General features: G+C 39.1%; 1 protein-coding gene across 3 annotated transcripts in view; it reads right to left on the bottom strand.

The window, feature by feature from the left end:
- GANC (glucosidase alpha, neutral C) overlaps positions 1–20289 on the bottom strand; it is an 88918-nt gene that overhangs the window by 25971 nt on the left and 42658 nt on the right. For 2 of the 3 annotated variants that reach the window (XM_053928220.1, XM_053928224.2), the window contains 7 exons: positions 19198–19378; positions 18816–18969; positions 14484–14719; positions 9432–9558; positions 8474–8553; positions 4493–4636; positions 3300–3396 (listed from right to left, as the gene is read on the bottom strand). In XM_053928220.1, the coding sequence (XP_053784195.1) occupies positions 3300–3396; positions 4493–4636; positions 8474–8553; positions 9432–9558; positions 14484–14719; positions 18816–18969; positions 19198–19378 (1019 nt within the window). Of the gene's footprint in view, positions 1–3299; positions 3397–4492; positions 4637–8473; positions 8554–9306; positions 9348–9431; positions 9559–14483; positions 14720–18815; positions 18970–19197; positions 19379–20289 lie in introns of those variants that run through there. The other variant, XR_008427311.1, reaches the window with a different exon arrangement.

Here is a 20289-nt window from a genome sequence, read left to right as displayed (position 1 = left end):
GATAGCGATCTGATGGGCACATTAATTGAGAACAATCAATGTTATCAATCAACCACCTGGGAGATAGCTGACATACTCAAAATATCCAAACTAATAAAGTTGTTGGTTAAAATGAAAAATGTGTCTTTTATTTTACAGAAAAAAATAAATGGACTTTTGGGCCAATGCAATATGCACTCTTTTGTGTTCCAGCTTTTTCACTCAGCATAATAGTGTAGTTTACTCCTTTTTGTTTGATGAGCAGTATTCCACGGTCAGGATATATCACAAGCTGTTTACCCATTCACCTACTGATGAACACTTGGATTCATTCCAAATCTGGGCTATTATGAGTGAAGCCACTACACACATTTATGTACAAATATCGGTGCGGCATGTGTTTTCATTTCTCTTGGGTAAACAGCTGGGAGGGCAGTTGCTGGGTCTAGTCTAGGCTCAGTGTGTGATGAACAATTTAAGAATATTCTGAGTTGTTTAGCAAAGTGGTAGTGCCATTTTACATTTGCAATAAATGAGAGTTTCAGTCGCTCTACACCCTTCATCAACACTTGGTAGTGTTAGTCTTATTAATTCTAATCATTCCAATGGGTGTGTAGTGGTATCTCTCTACTAATTTATATTTTCCTAATGACTACTGATATTGAGCATCTTTTCAGGTGTATATTGATCACTTATCTGTCTTCTTTTGTAAAGTATCCAAATCTTTTGCTCATTTAAAAAGTAGACTGTCTTTTTATTGTTTCATTATGAAAGTTCTTTATGTATTCTGGATACAAGTCTGTTGACACACAGAGGTGTATATTACAAGTATTTTCTTTCAGTCTGTGGCTTAACTTCTCATTTTCTTAACAATATATGTGTAAGGATAGTGGTTTCTAGCTTTGATGGGTTTCAATTTGCCATGTTTTTCTTTATGGTTCATGCTTTTTTGTATTCTATGCAAGTAATCTTTGCCTATCTCAGTCACAAAGATTTGCTCCTATGTTTCCTTTTAGAATTTTTATGTTTGTTTGCTTTAGCTTTATAATTTAGGTCTATATTCCATTTTGAGTTACTTTTTTTGTGTGTGGTGTGAGGTAAGGGTTATCCAGTTGTTCCAGCACCATTTATTGAAAAAAAAAAAACCCAAAAACTGTTTTCTCCATTGAATTGCCTTGGTGACTATGTTGCAAATTAATTGATCATAAAAATGTTGAACTCATCTGGATTCTCTGTTTGTTCCATTGAACTATGTGCCTATGCTCCCTCGCCTTCCCCCACCCCACAAAAAAACCCTCTGTAGTTTGAGAAGAGTGGTACAGACCACACAAGGAGACAATAACAACAGCAGTACCAACAATGAATGTTTATCCAGCTCTTACTGAGGAACTTTCTTATATTGTCCCACTTAATCACCACCACAACCCTACGAGCTAAACACTATTACTAACTGCATTTTACAGACGACGGAAATATGGCAAACAGTGGGTGTTATAATTGACCCATGGTTACAGAGTCACCGGGTGGAAGAGGCAGGATTTGAGCCCAGGCAGTCTAAAAGCCAGTGCTTCTATTCACTGTATAGTTGATAAGAGTTCATGAAGACGGATTGTGTATTACTAAAGATATCTATAAAAGAAAACAGTCTTACTACTTTACTATATCTAGATTACTTCTGAAGCACTTTTGTCTATGTTCTATCAAAACAGTTTTGGTAGTTATTTTTGTTTTAATCTTCCATAGAAATTTTAGGTTTTCCTATGGCCAGCAAGAAAAAAAAAAAAATTCAAGGGACTGTTCTTTTTAAACAGTACTCTAATAACTTCTCTTTCAATTTCAAATAAAATATGTATATACCTACATAAAGATTTTGAAATCCACATGATGGCATTCTCATCAAGAAAGAAAGTTCATGTAAACATGCACATGTTTTCATATCTCATATTGCTGTTTAGTCAGAAGCCCTCTCTGGCTGTTGGTCACAGCGCATGACAACACAACAGTGTCCGCTATAGTGCCCCACTCGCTACTCTCTGGGGCAAAGCTGAGAGCTTCACACACAGTACTGAAGACTAGGCAGTGGGCCAACAGGGATTACTCAGTACACATATTTTTATCTTAATTACTGCTTCTAAATGCTTTCTTTAAAAAATATTATTTTTAGTGATTAAAAAATGATGCTTGTAGAGAATTTGGAAAGAGAATTAAAGTCACTTATAATCATCAAGGTACTATACTTATTTAGATTAACATATATAGTAATCTATATTATATATTATACATATACATATAAGCATTTACACATTCTTTTTTCATTTATTATGATGTCAAACATTTTCTCATGTAATTAGGCTATTTTAAATATATACCACAGTTTTATAGTTATTCTCTTACGTATTTGGATTTTCTTTTTTGTTTTCTTGTATCAAGAACTAATGCTGTAGTGAGCATCTCTGTACATGAATCTTCGGTTGAGATGACAGTATTTTGGCCTTTTCTTGAGTACCACAAGGGCTGGCTTGTGGGGGTAGAGTAGGAAACCTAATAAAGGCTGGATTCTTCAAACTAGGACCTACACTCCCAGTTATTTACACAAGGCCCAGGGACTTAAAATAGCCTTTGAACCATGGAGTGGTTAAGTTGAACTAGATCTGCATTAACTAGTAAACTGGATCCAGTTATAGATGGCCCTCACCATAAGCAACAGCCAGGTCTATTTTAAGCCATATTGCTAGTTGGAACAGGTGGCTGAAGCAATGTGTTGGAAGTATATTTTCCGTTTTTTTTTTTTAATACTCACCCAAGGACATGCTTATTGATTTTAGAGAGAGAGGAGAAGAAAGGGAGAGAGAGAGAGAAACATTTACTCGAGAGAGAAACATCAATTGGATGCCTCTCGTTCACTCCCCCGACTGGGGACTGACCCCACAACTCAGGCATGTGCCCTGACCAGGAATCGAACCCACAACCTTTTGGTTGACAGGATAATGCTCCAACCAACTGAGCCATACCAGCCAGGGCTATTTTCTCTGGTTTTGATAAATCAAAGAGACAGGATCAGAGATGACCATCCCAGCACACTAAGATACTCGGAAGTCACTTATCCAACAATAAAGTGGTCATTTCTTCCATGGGAAATGAGTAATTAAACTTTATTAAAATCGATTTATTCTGCTCATAGGACGAAATACATACTTCAGGGAACATCTAAGGCCTGCCCAATGGCTACTGAAAAGGAAGGCATTATTAATAGCTCTCTATAACATAAATGGTCAAAAAAGACTAGTGTTTTTAAGTCTGCTATATGAGCCACTCCTTACCATAATTTTGTGATCCAGCAAAGAAAGAACGTGTGAGCACAAAGGGTCTCTCCTTCCCCTGAGATCGCTGTATCAGTCCTTCTGCAGTAGCCTTTTGCTATAAAGTCAAAGGGGGAAAATTTCAAACAGACGATTAGATTAGGGCATTGGGTAGACATCCCCAATAAACTACTTAACATGCAAAAGTAAGTAGAAGGTGGGACTGTGAAATAAAAAATATTAAAATAAAGCCATCAAACAATATTTATGATGTAATAAAACTACTCTACATTCCCTTATTAAAAGAATGGAACATTTATTTGATTGAAATAGCAATGAAATTATAGTAAATAATAAGCTGGCATTTATTTGGTGCTTAGTATTTTTAGGCATTTTATAAATTTTCTCTTATAATCTATACAACCACCTCTGAGATAGTCTTTGTTAATGAAAAAACCCTGAAATTCAGAGAGGTTAAGTGACTGGTCCTGGCTTACATAAGGAAATTCTAAAGTAGTCTGCTATTATTGCAGGAGGCTGTTGGAGAAGTATAAACACATTGTACCTGGAAACTGTGCTGTATCTTGACAGAGGCTCCCACTGGAAAAATCCAGTTGAAGGGAGGGCCATAAAAACAGTTACATTCTGAAAATAACAGAGCCACAGGTATAAAGTATGGAAGGTGACTTTCAAGTCTTTTAGATGTGATTGGCTAATGGAAGACATTTTTACCACTTTCTATTGAGAAGGCTAAGTACTTAAGGAAGGCTTTCTATATTTAAAAAGTATACTTACTGAAATTGTGTGTGTTCTAAATCTTGCTCATCTGGTGTAAATGTAAGGCATAATGTATTTAGATATTTGTGAAATTTTAAAACATTTGTTTTCATTGCCTTTATGTATTTACACACTGCTTCCTTCAATAAAAATTTCAAGGTAGTGTTCAATGCCATTTACTAATGGCTCCCGTCAAGGCAGATGTTTCTATGCTACAGTTACTCCCACAATATCTGTAAATTCATTAAGTCCATTACAGAAGGAAAAGGGGCAAAGGGAACTGGTGAGCCTTATACTGCCTACAACCTGATAAAACTCATTGCGGTTGTCAGGAAAACACACAAAGAGAAATGGGCAGTATATGGTATGGCCATTACAAAGGAAATAACTTTCAGCCCAAAAGGCAGGCACAGTTGGCTTTTTCTTGGATGTTTTACCTGATAAAAACCATAGATGTTATGAAGTTCCCTGTGCTCCCAGTTGCCATGATGAATGGCGTTCTTCGGCATGGTTTGCTCTGGCCCTCTAAAGACAGAGGGCTCATTCATGTCATTCCATATGTAGAGGATGTCAGTAGATCCCTAGGAAGTAAATCTTGGTCAGGACAATACTTCTACAGTGATGATGCTAATATGATAGCTTCCCCAAATCCTCTTTCCTACTCCACTTAATTTATTATTTATTATGTTTATGATCTGTGCTCTGCTCCACTGCTAGAATAAAAAGCTCCACTGGGCAGGGAGTTCACTGATCTAGATCCCAAGGGCCTAGAACAGTATCTGAACCACAGAAGGTTCTCAATAAGTATTTGATGATGAATGAAAGAATGCTGTGAAATACGTATTGCCCAGCAAGTGCGCTCTGAGATCTGAGAACCCCCACAGCAAAGGTTGTGAATGTTCATGATTAGGCTCTGTGTCATCCGTCATCTGCTACAACTCTTAACTAAGGGAAGGGTAGTTGTAGTTGTATGTGGTAAAACTCTGCCTTCCCTCTAATACTTTGAAAAATTTGACTGTTTGTTAACATGATTTATAGTTTCTGTTCCATACAGAATCGTTCAATTTAGAGTGGGTAGGGGCAGTTGAATCATCAAGTTAACATGGTCTTATAACCCCTTTACAGAAATCCTGGTCTTTCAGCATTCGACTCAATAGCTACAGTGACAGGGAGTCCCTCAGGCAGCTCATTCCATCATTTTCTGAAAAATAATGATAACATCCTCTCAACAGGGCCTAGCTTGCCTTCTGGGCACCATGGAGTACATGTTACCTCACCCACATGCTAGTCTTTCAAATGTCTGGAGGAGACTTATGTATTTTCTTCAGATTCTTTGCCTTCAACTATTTCTAAACGTGTAATTCTATGAACAAGGCTATATGATTTTCAAACATTTAACTACCTTGACTGTTCTTCTTTAGTGCCCTCTAGGACAAGGCTGGCAGTCTTCTTCTGGAAAGAGCCAGATTTTCAACTTTGCAGGCCACAAGTCCTCTTTTTACTAACTCAACTCTGCTATAGTAGTGTGAAAGCCATAGACAATAGGAAGCGGAATGAGCATTTGGCACAAGTGCTGTTCATCCTGCTGTACGTTCTTTTCTGCACCCCAATACATGATACTCAGAAACTAGGTTAAGAGCTGGGCTTGGGAGAAAAACAGAACTGAGTTCAAATCTTGGGTCTACTACTTACTAGATGGGTGAACTTAGCAGGTTTTTAAATTTGTTCATGGGCATGAACAAAATTAACTCTACTCATCTGTGGGAGTAGAGTTAATTATAGTTTCATATTCAGAGGGTTATTGTGAAGATAAAATAAAATGGTATATGAATAGAAAGTGCTTAGCACAGTGCTTGGCACACAGCAAATTCACAATTTATATGAAGCATCATTATTGCCACCATCACAATTGGTTGAAAACAGGTCTCTAGACGTGGCCTCTCTAGTTTTCTCTGTAGTGTTCATAAGATTTATAGAATTTATTTATTATTATAACTTACTTTTATTTTTTAATATATTGTGTTGATTATGCTATTACAGTTGTCCCAATTTTACCCCTTTCTCCCCTTCCACCTGGTATACCTCATTCCCTTTCACACTCCTCCTCTTAGTTCATGTCCATGGGTCATGCATATAAGTTCTTTGGCTACTCTATTTCCTATACTGTTCTTACCATTGCCCTATCTATACTGTACCTACCAATTTGTACTTCTTAATCCCTGCACCTTTTCCCCCACTCTCCCCACTTCCCCTTCCCAAGCCCTCCAAATGATCTCCATATCTATGATTCTGTTCCTGCTGTGCTTATTTGCTTAGTTTGTCTTTTAGTTTCAGTTTTTGATAGTTGTGAATTTATTGGTGTTTTAATGTTCATAGTTTTGATCTTCTACTTTGTCTTAAATAAGTCTCTTTAACCTTTCATATAATAATGGCTTGGTGATGATGAACTCCTTTAGCTTTACCTTGTCTGGGAAGCACTTTATCTGCCCTTCCATTCTAGATGATAGTTTGCCAGATAGAATAATCTATGTTGTAGGTCCTTGCCTTTCATCACTTGAATACTTCTTGCCAGTCCCTTCTGGCCTGCAAAGTTTCTTTTGAAAAATCAGCTGACAGTCTTATGGGAACTCCTTTGTAGGGAATTGTCTCCTTTTCTCTTGCTGCATTTAAGACTCTTTCTTTATCTTCAAACTTTGGCATTTTACTTATGATATGTCTTAGTGTGGTCCTTTTTACATCCATCTTGTCTGGGATTCTCTGTGGTTCCTGGACCTGTATGTCTTTTTTCTTCACCAAACTAGGGAAGTTTTCTTTCATTATTGTTTTCAAATAAGTTTTCAATTTTTTGTTCTTTCTCTTCTCCTTCTAGCACCCCTATGATTTGAATGTTGGTATGTTTGAAGTTGTCCCTGAGGCTCCTTAATCTATCTTTTTTTTTTTTAATTCTTTTTCCTTCTTGCTTTTGATTGAATGATGTTTTTCTTGATTCTTGGCTTCATCCACTCCACTGTTGGTTCCCTGTAAATTTTTCTTTATTTCACTTAGTGTAATCTTCATTTCTGCCTGGGTCTTTTTTATGTTGTTGAAGTACCCAATGAGTTTCTTGAGCATCCTAATGACCAGTGTTTTGAACTCTGCATAGGATAGATCGCTTATCTCCATTTTGTTTAGTTATTTTTCTGGAGTTTTGTTCTTTTCTTTCAATTAGGCCATATTTCTTTGTCTCCTCATTTTGGCAGCTTCCCTGTGTTTGTTTCTATATATTAGGAAGAGCTGTTTTGACTCCCTTTCTTAGCAGTGTGGCCTATTGTAGAAAAGTGCACCACTAAGTTAGATAGGGCAGAGCCTTAGGTAATCATCAGGGTGGAGCAACCCATGTGAACCAGGTTGATGAAGTCTCCAATATGGTGTCATCACTCTGTGGCTCTGTGGGGGGAGGGCTCAGAAAGGGGAAAGTGCCACTACCTGGCCTCTGGAGTTTTGTCTGGGAGGATGCTGCCCCCTGGAACTTGCTCTAATGCCAGACACTTCAATTTCTCCTTGTATGCCACTGGTACCCTTCCAGGTACTGCCCCAGTGCTGAAGCCCAGAGGAAGCGAGTCTGCATAAGTCCTATGTTTGTTGTGGGCCCTTTAAGAGGAGACTCCTGAGAATTCTGCAGTTTCTTTCCCCCCAAACCCTATTGGTTTTTACAGCCAGAAGTTATGGGGACTTATCTTCCTGGCACTGAACTCTGGGCTGGGTGGTCCGGTGTGGGGCAGGTATCCCTCGCTCCCGAGGTACCCCTCCCAATTTTTATCCACCACATGTGGGTGTACGATGGCCATTCTGCATCTCCACGCATCTCTGTGTCTCCGCCCTTCCTACCATCTGGATGAATATGACTTCTTTAATTCCTTGTTTGTCAGACTTCCATACAGCTCAATATTCTGATGATTCTGGGTGATATTTGTTTTGTAGTCTAGTACTTTTGCTGTGGTTGAGTGAGGAGGCAAGCTGTGTTTACCTGCTCCTCCATCTTGACCAGTATAACTTACTTTTAATGACAGGTTATACTTTGCAGGATATTTTCACACATATCATTATAACCTTTAAACAACAGTTAGACAATGCTATTTTATACAAAAATGATATAGTAATTTGAAAATATGATATATCTCTATTATTAAGTACTTTGATATATCATAGAGTCTATTATAATAGAAGTCAAAATCACAGTTTTTGTGCACTTGATAATATATATGTCACCTCTCCCAGCACTACCAAAGTCTGTAATGTGATTGCTACCCTTGCCTTTTCATACAAGCATTATTTATCAGGAGCTACTCAGTAAAGCAGAATAATTCTATTCAATCACTTTTTTCCCCTTCTTTCATCATTTCAAGTAACCAGGAAAGAGCACACAAATAAATACAAACCTGATAAACAGAGAAAGCAAAAAGACCTGAGTACCACTCTCTGACCTTGGGATTGGTGAAATCCAGGTAAGAGGAGAGACCTGTAGGAGCAGAAGAATAGACAGCATGTTAGAAGCAGTGGTCTTCATGGTAAGATGTGTTCTAAGAAGGAATATCAGATGTAAAAACTAGGTAATCAACGGGCATTGAATGTAAAAGACAGCTGATACAGAGGCATGGGCTGATGAGAAGCGAATGAAGGCAATGCTGGACTCCAATGACAATCTACTAGACCTCTTGACCCCAGAGGCCTAGGGGCACACCAATGAACAAGTAACAAGATGGGGCCTTTCCCTCACTGAGAGCGCCCAAATAAGGATGGTAGGTGTCCAGTAGTGACCTCTCTATTCTTAAATAAAACAGAGAAATATTTATAACTGATAAAATGGGGGGGAAGAAATGTATGGTGTTTCTCTACCTTGCATGGATTTGTGATAGAGTGCTAAGATATGATAGAGATTCCCTTTTGTCCTTGAGGAGTCTCTACCAGGCTTTAAACTAATACTTTCTGAAATAAAGAATCCAGAGTTGCCAGAGGCAGCTGAGGTTACTCATGAACGTCTGAGAAGTCAAGGAATGGGCTATCAGGGCAAAGAGGAATGGCAAGGAGAGAGAACTGCAGGACCATTTTTCTTTGTCCCCCTCTCCTGTACCCATTCCCTGGCTTTCCATTTTTATTTGCTTGGAGAAATAGCATGCCACTGAGGTTTGCTTCCTTATGTTTCATTCACTCATTGATAAATTATACAAAGTACACTGTAGCAGGTGTTATGAAAGATATAAAAAGGCAATACCATCTCTTCCTTAAAGGTGCTTGAAATGTAGCAAGAGACATCTACAAGGAATAAGAACAATGGCTTTAAAACCTTCAATAATTGGGACTGAACAAGGGACATAAGTATATATAGTAATATCTTACCCGGCCAGCATACCCCTTCAAAATCTCCCCCTTCATGATTCTTCACAAAGAAGCCCTGTTCTTTGGCCTTAGCATACACTGAGTAGTCAGGATCAATCTTGATGTGGGGGTCACTGATGACCACGAGCTGTCAGGAGGACAGAAAGGTTTGAAAGTCTCATCAGTTTCATATGAGCCATTATGTTCATTGTATGTTTTCATCACAGTTCTTGGGTTCAAATTTTATTTACAGTCCTCTACTACTAGTATTGAAATATTTCATGTGCTTATAGAAATATAAATTGATGTCAAAAATAGGCCAATGCTCCTTTACTGCTGCTTAACGCAATACATGTTTTAAAAATAGTATTGGGTTGGCCAAAAAGTCGATTTAGTTTTTTCCGTAAAGTAAGACACATTTTTCATTTTCATCAGTAACTTTATTGATTTGGATATTTTGAGTATGTCGGCTATCTCCTGCATGATAGAATGTTGATTGTTCTCAGTAATGTGTTGATTTGATTGCCATCAACTTCAACTGGTCTACCAGACCTTGAAGCATCATCCAGCAAGAAATCCCCAGCATAAAACTTCTAAAACCACTTGACATGTTCGATCAGTCACAGCACCTCCATACACTGCATAGATCATTTTTTGCATTTTCATTGTGTTTTTACCTTTCTTGAAATAAAAGCACAATATGCCAAAAATGTTGCATATTTTCTTCCATATTCAATATTAAAATGGCTATACAAAGATTCACCAATTTTGATAAGTTTTTAAAAGATGCATGCTGATATGACAGCTGTCACAATACAATAACAAAATTGTTTTGAATAAAGTTAGAGACAACTAAGTGCTACTAGAGCCATCCTATGGGAAAAAATGAACTAACTCTTTGGCCAAACAATATTTATTAACCTTCTATCTGTCTGCAGTGCTGGGTGGTATACATAAAGGATTAAGTAGGCAAGGTCTCTGCTTCCTTGACATCTTGAGGCTAAGGTAACACTGACAAAGCAAACATTAAAGAAAACAGAATAGCATGTTAAAAACAAACAAAACCCCAAACCCCAAACTCAAAATGAGGAAGAAGGTCTGAGAAAAGCTGTGATCACAGCTCTCCCTAGCATTGCTCCTGGCCTTTCTAACACCATTCTTTTTGACTAGTTTAGGGACCCAAAACCATTTTATTTGATTAGAACAACCTTCTAATTATCCTTCCTCATATCTATTCAAATATATTCTGTTGGGAACCATCCTGCCTGGTTTCAGAAGCTATAACTTCACCTACAGGTGAAAAGGCCCCATGGCTAGGGGATCTTGGGACCATAAGCCACTAAGGAGACAAAACTTATCCTCCTAGCAGAGGTGCAGCCTCTGCCCCCTTTATTTCACCTCCTTGGCCCCTGGAGGATGGCTGGATAGTCAATGATGGGTAAGATTCCTGAAGGGAGGAACAATCTAAGACAGGCACAGTCACAAAGGGGCCATCAGGGAAGGACTGAGGGGATTGTGGAGGAGGGACAAAAGACACTCACCCCTCGGTTTTATCATAACCTGAGTCCTCATTCTATCTGTAAGAAGTCTCCTAATCTCTAGGCTGCCTTACTTCCCCACCTGACTTAAGCCCAAAACAATGCTGGAGGCGGGTGCGGCCCTGTGCTGGAACAGGCGGCTGGGCAGGGGTGATCAGGCATGAGAAAGAATGCATTAGGTCCTGTGAAACCTGCTTTGCTAAGAATGTCCTCAATTTAAATGTTAAGGGTCCAAACACAAAATAAGTTTGTTTCCCAAGGTCTTATAGACTGGCGTCACCCTGCCTACCAGACCCTGACTCAAAAGGATCCCTGTGATCCCAGAAATGTTATCTGTAACCCATAGCTCCTTTCTTTGATATGCATCCCTATGCAAGCTAAACTCAATAAAAGCCCATTGAGAGAGGGGCTAAACACCTTTCTCCTCTGAGAGACTGGTCAGCCTTTCCTCCCCAAGCAGATCATGTCTTGGTAGACTTATTCTCATCAGCGACAGCCAGGGAAATCTGCTGGACAACCCCTCCCCTCCCCCCCCGCCCACTATTCTGCATACTAAAGTTTAATTTTCCATTGCTGAAAATTTTTTATTTTTAAATGTTTAACTGTGGTAAAATGTACATTACATAAAATTTACCACCTTCACCATTTTTAAGTGTACAGTTCCGTAGTGTTATGTACATTCACGTTCTTGTACAGTTAATGTCCAGAACAAAATCTTGCAAAACTGAAGCTCCAGACTCCTTAAAGAACATTCCCTTCTCCCCTCACTCCCTAGCAACCACCATTCTTCTATTTGTCTCTGATTTTCACTCCTCCAGATTTTACAGATTAGTGAAATCATACAGTACTTCTCTTTTGTAGATTGGCTTATTTCACTTAGCACAATGTCCTCATGGTCATTCATTCTTACTTTTTAAGGCTAAATATTCCTTTGTATGTATGTGCCACATTTTATTTGTCCATTCATGTGTTGATGGACATTTGGGTTGCTTCCACCTTTTGGCTATTGTCCGTGTATAATGCTGATATGAACACAGGTGTAAAAATTTCTGCTCAGGACCCTGCTTTCGATTCGTTGGGTTTATACTCATAAGTAGGACTGCTGGATCATACAGTAATTTTATTTTTAATTTTTTGATAAACTGCCATACTGTTTTCCATAGAGGATGCACCTTTCACATTCCCACCATTGGTGCATAAGTGTTCCAATTTCTGAACATCCTCACCAACACTTGATATTCTTATATTCTGGGCTGGGTTTTTTTTTTTTTTTTTTGTAATAGCCATCTTAATGGTATGAAGTAGTATCTCATTGTGTTTTTGATTGGCATTTCCCTAATGATTAGTGGTAATGAACATTTTTCTTAATCCTCACAAGAGGATATGTTATTGGTTTTTAGAGAGGAAGAGAAAGAGAGAGACACATTGATGTGAGAGAGAAACATCGATTTGTTGCCTCTCTTATGTGTCCGGTGATTGAACCAGCAACCTAGGTATGTGCCATGACCAGGAATCAAACTCACAACCCTTTGGTGTATAGGATGATGCTCCAATCAACCAAGCCATCTGGCCAGGGCTGAACACTCTTTCATATGTTTGTTGGATTTATACATCTTCTTTTAAGAAATATCAAGTCCTTTTCCTAATTTTTAATTGGGTTGTTTGTTTTTTGGTTGTTGAGTTGTAGGAGTTCATACATTCTGTATAGTAATCCCTCATTCAGAAACATTTAATGTCTTCAAATATATACAAACATCCTATAACAAGGTCAGATTCCCCACTACTCAAACCTTGCCCATGCCTTGTTTTCCTATCAAACCAGCCTGTGCACTGCTTTCCAAAAGCCCTTGGGGTTCCAGCCTCTGGCTGCACTGCCCTCTTTCCTCTCCCCTCTTCTCCACCGGAGACTCATCCTTCAGGGCTTATCGAAAATGCACACATTCCTGCTTGAGGCCAGCAAGATGCAACCTTCATTTCTCTTGGCCCACCTACCACCCTGGCCTTTCTTTGGCCGTTATGTTACTGGCCTGTATTGCGGTTGTTACAAACTTGCATTTCCCCTACTCACTGTAAGACCTCCCAAGGAGCTCATGTCCACATTCCCTTCATCTTCAGCACAGTATCTTGAACATTCAAAGACTTTAATAAATAACTGCTTATAAGGACATAGCTTCTGGAGTCAGGCAGATCAGGGTACAGCTTCTTGCCTTGCTACTTAATTCCATGTGTGCCTTTGCGCAAAACACAAGCCATCCTAAGTACCAGTTTCTTCTTCTGAAAAATGGGGTAATAAAACCTACCTTAAACTTTGTGATGACTGGATGGAATAGTGTGTTTTATCATACTCTTTGGGTCATAATCAGTGCTGGATAAATGGTAGCTATTCATTGGGAGATTAGGATTTAACAAGATTGGTTCTGGCCACCTGTGAAAGGCCTGGGGCTTAAAGGAATGAATTGAAAAGACAACTTTAATCCCAGGAAGAGGGAATGCAGGGATCCACATACAAGATATGTACAGGGTTCCCCCCTTCCTCTCCTTTCTTCATTTTCTTCTCTCTCTCCATCTTTCCATCACTGCTGTTACCACCGCCACCACCACCCTTGCATTACACAGTTTCCAGTATATTTTCCCCTCCCTATTTTTTACTTTAATTCTTTCTGTAGCCAGATTGACAGGTGGAATCCATCAGGAAAGCATACGGGAATAATGGGGTAATAGAAAGTCAACTCTGGCCCTGGCCAGTGTGGCTCAGTTAGTTGGAGTGTCATCCATAACCTAAAGGTTGTGGGTTCAATTCCCAGTCAGGGCACATATCTAGGTTGCAGGTTCAATCCCTGGTCCAAGGACATACCATCCCCTGTCCATGCAGGTACAGGAGGCAAGCAATTGATGCTTCTCTCTCATTGATGTTTCTTTCTCTCTAAAAAGCAACTTAAAAATGTCCTTGGGCAAGGATAAAAAAGATCCACCCTGTTTTTGCTGGACTATTAAGAACTTTCAAGCCTGACCACTCCTCCTTACCTTTCTTCCTACATCTGTGCATGTTGACAAAGAAAGCCCTCAGGCTCCCTCCTTTGATGCCAGCAGAAAGTTGAACCCACACAAGCCCTGGCACATGCACAGGAATCCACCCCCGTCTAACTCTAACCATGGAAAAAACCGAGCTAGTGTCCTTTCCCATCTCTTACTATGTGACTAATTAATCTTGATACCAGTGTGATTTCACCTATATCAACATCAGAACCAAATTTTGCATGGGTTGGGGGGATCCATCACAATACTATGAGGTGCCACAACAAATGAGCCTGAATGCTAGGCCCCTTCATCTTTAGGGAGACCTAGATAGCTAAGGCAGGAACGGGTGGCAGCGCCACCTCATCACCCTGTTTCTCTGTTACCACAGTTTCAGTTACATTTGAAGGTACTATTTTCACAGACATTTTAAAAATCAGATCAATCTCCACAAATGTGCCAAAGCAAGTTTTAAAAAGTGCTTGTAATTAAAAGGATCAGAAATGTTGGTTTATATTACCTTACGTTTTTTGTTTTGGAGCAGCACTTGCATCCTTTTGGGGTTTGGAAATCTTTTCTTGTCCCAGGTGAAGTACCTCTTGCCCTCGGTGTGCTCTATGTCCAGCCACATGACATCATAAGGAATGTCATGTTGATCAAATCCTGCATCCACTGCCTTTACATCCTGCTCATCTTCATAGTTCCAGCGGCACTGATGGTACCCCAAGGAAAAGAGCGGGGGCATGGCTTGTGTGCCTAAAAAAGGAGGATAGCAATGGGGCCAACTACCACCACAATGATAATTCTACACTTGATAAACACTTCCTAAATGCCTACAGGGTCCAAGCTCCCAGCTTGGCACTTAGACTATCGAGGAGAAGAAAGCATAATCCCTGCCCTCAAGAAAGTGACAAGCTGGCTGATCACTTTCATGTGGGCATATAGATGAACAGCTCTGCTCTGAGGCACAAGTGCTATGTTAAAGGTATCAGCCTAGTGCTGTGGAAATAAGAGGAATTAACAAATTTGACCTGTGGTGAAGTGTAGAGTCTTGAAAGGCCTCAAAGATGTGATGACACTTGGTTTGGACTTTGAAGAGTAAGTAGGAGTATACCAGACAGGAAGAACGGATAGAGCATTTAGGCACAGGAAATAGAAAAGACACAGAGCAGAGAAGCACAATAAGCTTAGGAAAAAAAAATATTCCCAGGTGGTAAGAAGATGAAATTGGAGAGGACTGGTTTGTAAAGGGCCCTGTAGTTCAGGCTAGGAATTCTAAATCTTCTCTTATGGGAAGTTAGTTAAAGTTTGGCAAGTTGTAGCCTTAGCAGGCATATGTTTTAGAAAAATTAGTAGGGAGCAGAGTTGAGACTGATTTGAAGGAAGAGAATGAAGGCAGGAAGAACTGTCAGGAAATTATCAAAACATTTACTGATAACGTGGAGAACTTCTGGTCAACCACTTGCATGATCTTTTTCCCCTCCTAAAGTCCCACTAAAATCAGAGAAAAGAAAAGAAAAAACAAAGCCACAAGAACAAAGAGAACAAAATTCTGGAAGGCAGCCGGCAGGGGAGGTATGGTAACTGTTGAGCAAAGCCAGGGATATTCTCACTGGAGTGCTTGTGAGGGGACTACTGATGAGAAGGCCTCATCCCTGCTGCCAGAATACGTACAGACAGGAGAATCCTTCCCTCCATTCCCAGCGCTAGTGTAAGACTCATCAGGCAGGCAGAGCTTCCAGGGCAGAGCCTTATTCTTATGGATATCCAAGGGCCACCCTTTGAGTAAAGCACCCAAAATTAGAAGGGACCCATATAAAGAAATAGAAGAAAACAATCTCTGAGAGAGAAGGACAATATAAGGAATCAAAGGAAACATCAAAGCATTAACACTAGTATCTCCAGGGAGATAACAAAAGACATTATACCCATGAAATAAAACTAAGATAGCATAGAACAAATATAAGATATTAGAAACAAGGAATGATAATCAGTTTGTCAGAAATTAGAAGTATAATAGCGTAAGTGGAAGGACTAGAAGATAAAATTGAGGAAATTGCTCAGAAAATAGACAAAAATGGGAAGGAAGATTATCAAATCTGTACAGTAAAAAGAGAAAACGGGAGAGAAGAATGTAGTTGGGCTGAGTCACTTGTCGTGATGACACTGCCAATCACCAGTTGCCCATAGCTGCAGCCTTCTGAATCATCCGAATAGTTTCTGTGGAGGAATGTTCAGGCTTCATGCAAAATCTGATGCAGATTCGTTGCTCTACTTGCTCAGTCATTTTGAATGCTGAGCTACATAGTACATATGGTCAATCAAAGGCATCTACTGTCCCCACTGACTAGTCCAGTGAGGCTGTCATTGTTCACACATGAGCATTCCAGGCCCCTCTCCTTCGCTGCCAGGTTATGTCGATGTTGTACAAACTGTTCTTGTTATATTAACAATGGCTGGACTTTTTCTGGAAAGACCTGAGAGTGATTGGTTGATTTTAAGGAACTGGTTCATGTAATTGTGGCAGCTGGCAACTCTGAATTTTGCTGGGTTGGCTGATAGGCTGGAGACCTAATGAGGAACTAAAGTTGCAGCTTGGGTATAAAGGCAATCTGGATATTCCTTTAGAGCACCTCAGTCCTTTTCTCTTAGGACTTTTTCAAATGATTAGATGAAACACATCTACATTATGGCAAGTAACCTGTTTTACTCAAACTGATTAAACTGTTAATCTCATCTAAATATACCTTCATAGTGACGTCTAGACTGGTGTTTAATATGGGTACCATGGCCTAGGCAAGTTGACACATAAAATTAACCATCACACTAGGTAATATGGTAATTTTATATTTAGCTTTTTGAGGAACTGCCAAATTATTTCTACAGCAGCTGAACAATTTTACATTCCCCCAGCAATGTATGAGGTTTTAACTTCTCCACATCCCATCAACACTTACTAGTTTCCATTTTTTGATTGAGCCATCTTAGAGCATAGGAAATGGTATCTCATTACTCTTCATTTTCTTAATGACTAATGGTATTGAACATCTTTTCACATGCTTGGTATCCATTTCTATATCTTTTTTGGAGGAATGTATTTAAGTCTGTACATTTTAGAATTGGGTTGTCCTTTTGTTGTTGAGCTGTAAGAGTTCTTTATATATTCTGGATACTAGACCCTTATCAAATATATAATTTGCAAATATTTCTCCGATTCTGTAGGTTGCCTTTTCACTTCAAAGTTTTTACATTTTAACAAAGTCCAACTTACCTGTTTGTTTTGTTTTGCTCATGATTTTATTGTTATATCTAAGAATCTGCCAAATCCAAGGTCAAGCCCGTTTTCTTCTAAGAGTTTTATGGCATTAGCTCTTGTACTTATATAGATCCATTTTGAGTTACTCTTTTGTGTAAGGTGTGAGGTAGGGTTCCAACTTCTTTTGCATGTGGATATCCAGTTGTTACAGTAGTATGTGTTTAAGAGACTATTTTTTTTCCCATTGAATGGTCAAGAACCTTTGTTGAAAAACAGTTGGCCAGAGATGTACGGGTTTATTCCTAGCCTTTAATCCTATTCCACTGATCTATATGTCTATCTGTATGCCAGTACCCTACTATTTGGATGATTTTTAACATTGTAGTAATTTTTGAAAGTGGGAAGTATGAGTCCTCCAACTTTTTTTCTTTTCTATTCTTTTTTTCAGGATTGTTTGGCTATTCAGGGTCCTTTGCAACTCCATATGACTTTGAAGATCAGCTTTTCCATTTCTTTAAAAATGGCTGCTGAAATTTTGCTAGGGATTGAAATGAATCTATAGATTGCTTTCAGTAGGATTGCCATCTTAACACTATTAAGTCTTCCAATCCATGAACATGGGGTGTATTTCCATTTGTTTAGGCCTTCTTTAATTTCTGTCAGGGATACTTTGTATTTTTCAGTATACAAGTCTTCCACCTCCTTGGTTAAATTTATTCCTAAGTATTTATTCTTTTGGATGGTATTGTAAATGAAATTATTTATTCCATTTCTCTTTTAGATTGTTCATTGCTGGTGTATAAAAACACAATTGATTTTGTGTGTTGATCTTGTTCCCTGCAACTATGGTAAATTTGTTTATTAGCTCTATTAGTTTTTGTGTGGATTCTTTGGGATTTTCTAACATACAGGATCACACTATCTGCAAATAAAGATGATTTTACTTCTTCCTTTCCAATTTGGATGCCTTTTATTTCTTTTCTAGTATAATTGCTCTGGCTGGAACTTCTAGTATAGTGTTAAATAGCAGTGGTGTAAATGGGCAGTCTTGTCTTGTTTCTGAAATTAGGGCATGCTTGCAGCCTTTCACCATTAAATAAGATGTTAGCTGTGGATTTTTCATAAATGATTTTTGTCATATTGAGAAAGTTTCCTTCTATTTTTAGTCTTCTGAGTATTTTTATCATGAAAGAGTGTTGTATTTTGTCAAATGCTTTTTCTGCACCAATTGAGGTGCAGAAATGTTATACATTTTAAAGATAAAATGCTTTAGAGCTAAAGCCAGTGGTATGTTTTAATAGAGAAGTGAACACAGAAAAGGTTGGGATACTGGTCATCTGAAATAAAGGTAGAGAAAGCCTAGGGGTTAAAGGCTCCAAAGAAGGCAGAGGGCAAGTATTACGGATGAGAGAATGGAGAGTTCTCGCCAAGTTGAATGGAGTGAGGGTAAGAGAAGAAATGCTTGGTTCTTAAAAAGTTTGGGCAAGTTGTTTACAAATTCTATATGGTGTGCAATAAATATTAATTTACAGTTATGGTGCATGGGGTAGAGGAAATATAATGGAACAAGAAATGGGCACTTCCACATGCAAGTACCTGTAAGGGACGAGTACTGCTTGAAGACGTCAGAAGGTGTAGGCCCTGTCAGCAGAAAAACATCAATGATTCCACTCTCTGACATCCAAAGTACATCAGTTCGAGATTTGTCCCTTTGTTTGGCAGCAACTGGGCCCATCTGGGTCACTGTGTCCTGGAAAAGAAATAGAATGAATGTTTGAAAAACTTCCTTCTACTCTACAACAGCCATCCTTATGAGAGTAACTGTCTGCTCCTTTTGTACATGCTGTTAACTTACACTGATTATACTGCAAAGACTGGCAGCAGAGAACTGCTACTACAAAGCCCAGAGCTATGACTACACCTTACTAGCTCTGAGTCTTGTGTTAAGTATGATATAGAGCCACGGTCCATAGCTTACCTTTCCTGCAGGCTCTGTGTTGATCTCCACCAGTGTTTCTGAGGAATTCAGCCAAAAAATGCCAAAAGTCCTGCCCAGTTTATGGGCCAAGAGATAAGGCACTGAACCATAAATACCCATTTTGTTATGTATTTTATATGCATAGACATCCAAGTTATAAAGACGATAAGCATCCCCATCACTGAAACACACAAGAAGGATTATCAATTACTATCACAAACACATTTTTAAAAAATTTTTATTGTTATTCAATTACAGTTGTATGCCTTTTCTCCCCATCCCTCCACCCCACCCCAGCTGAACCCACCTCCCTCCCCCACCTCCACCCTCCCCCTTGATTTTGTCCATGTGTCCTTTATAGTAGTTCCTGTAATCCCCTCTTCCCACTGTCCCCACCCCACTCCCCCCTGGCTATTGTTAGATTCACAAACACATTTTTAATGACAGTATTGCTCCATTCGACCCTGCACTTGGATCCTATGCATCTTTCAAGGCTCAACTTCACCATTTTCCTAAAAGTTTCTGATCCAACCTGGGTGAATAGGATCCTCCTCCTCTGGTTCTTTTGGCATCCTCTCAATTGACAATTGGCATGCATAATCTCATCTTTTCTGAATATCGCTTATGAGGTTAGGACTGTTTCCTGTGGATCCTCTATATTGGCAAGCACACAATATGTGTCTTTGACAAATTTTGTGATTATTTCTCCATTGCTTAAACAAAATGATATTGTCTTAACATGCTGACACAGTGCTGAGTAGGGAAAAAATCAGGACCTGAATTAGGGAGGGGAGCACAGAGCTCAGGCTGGTGTGAGAACAGCGAGGTTTCTGATGCACTTGTCACTATGCCTCCCTGTCCTGTAAACAGCATCTGTACCTGGAAAACTTGATCAGACTCTGTTTCTTGTTGGTTTTGCTTCCAGGTAGTCCTATGCCTCTGGCATTTATTTGTCAGTAGTGTTAGTTTGAATGATCTGCCTGAGGGACTCAAAGGTGATATGAAATGTCACACTTTTCCATTCTCTGGCTCACTGTCAGTTTTAGTAAAAGCCTTTTTCTAGGTCAGTGTTTTTCACAGTGCATTCTCCCA

This window comes from Desmodus rotundus, chromosome 7, assembly GCF_022682495.2.
Source record: "Desmodus rotundus isolate HL8 chromosome 7, HLdesRot8A.1, whole genome shotgun sequence".
NCBI classification, from domain to species: Eukaryota; Metazoa; Chordata; class Mammalia; order Chiroptera; family Phyllostomidae; genus Desmodus; species Desmodus rotundus.
This window is presented reverse-complemented; position numbering and strand designations above follow the sequence as displayed.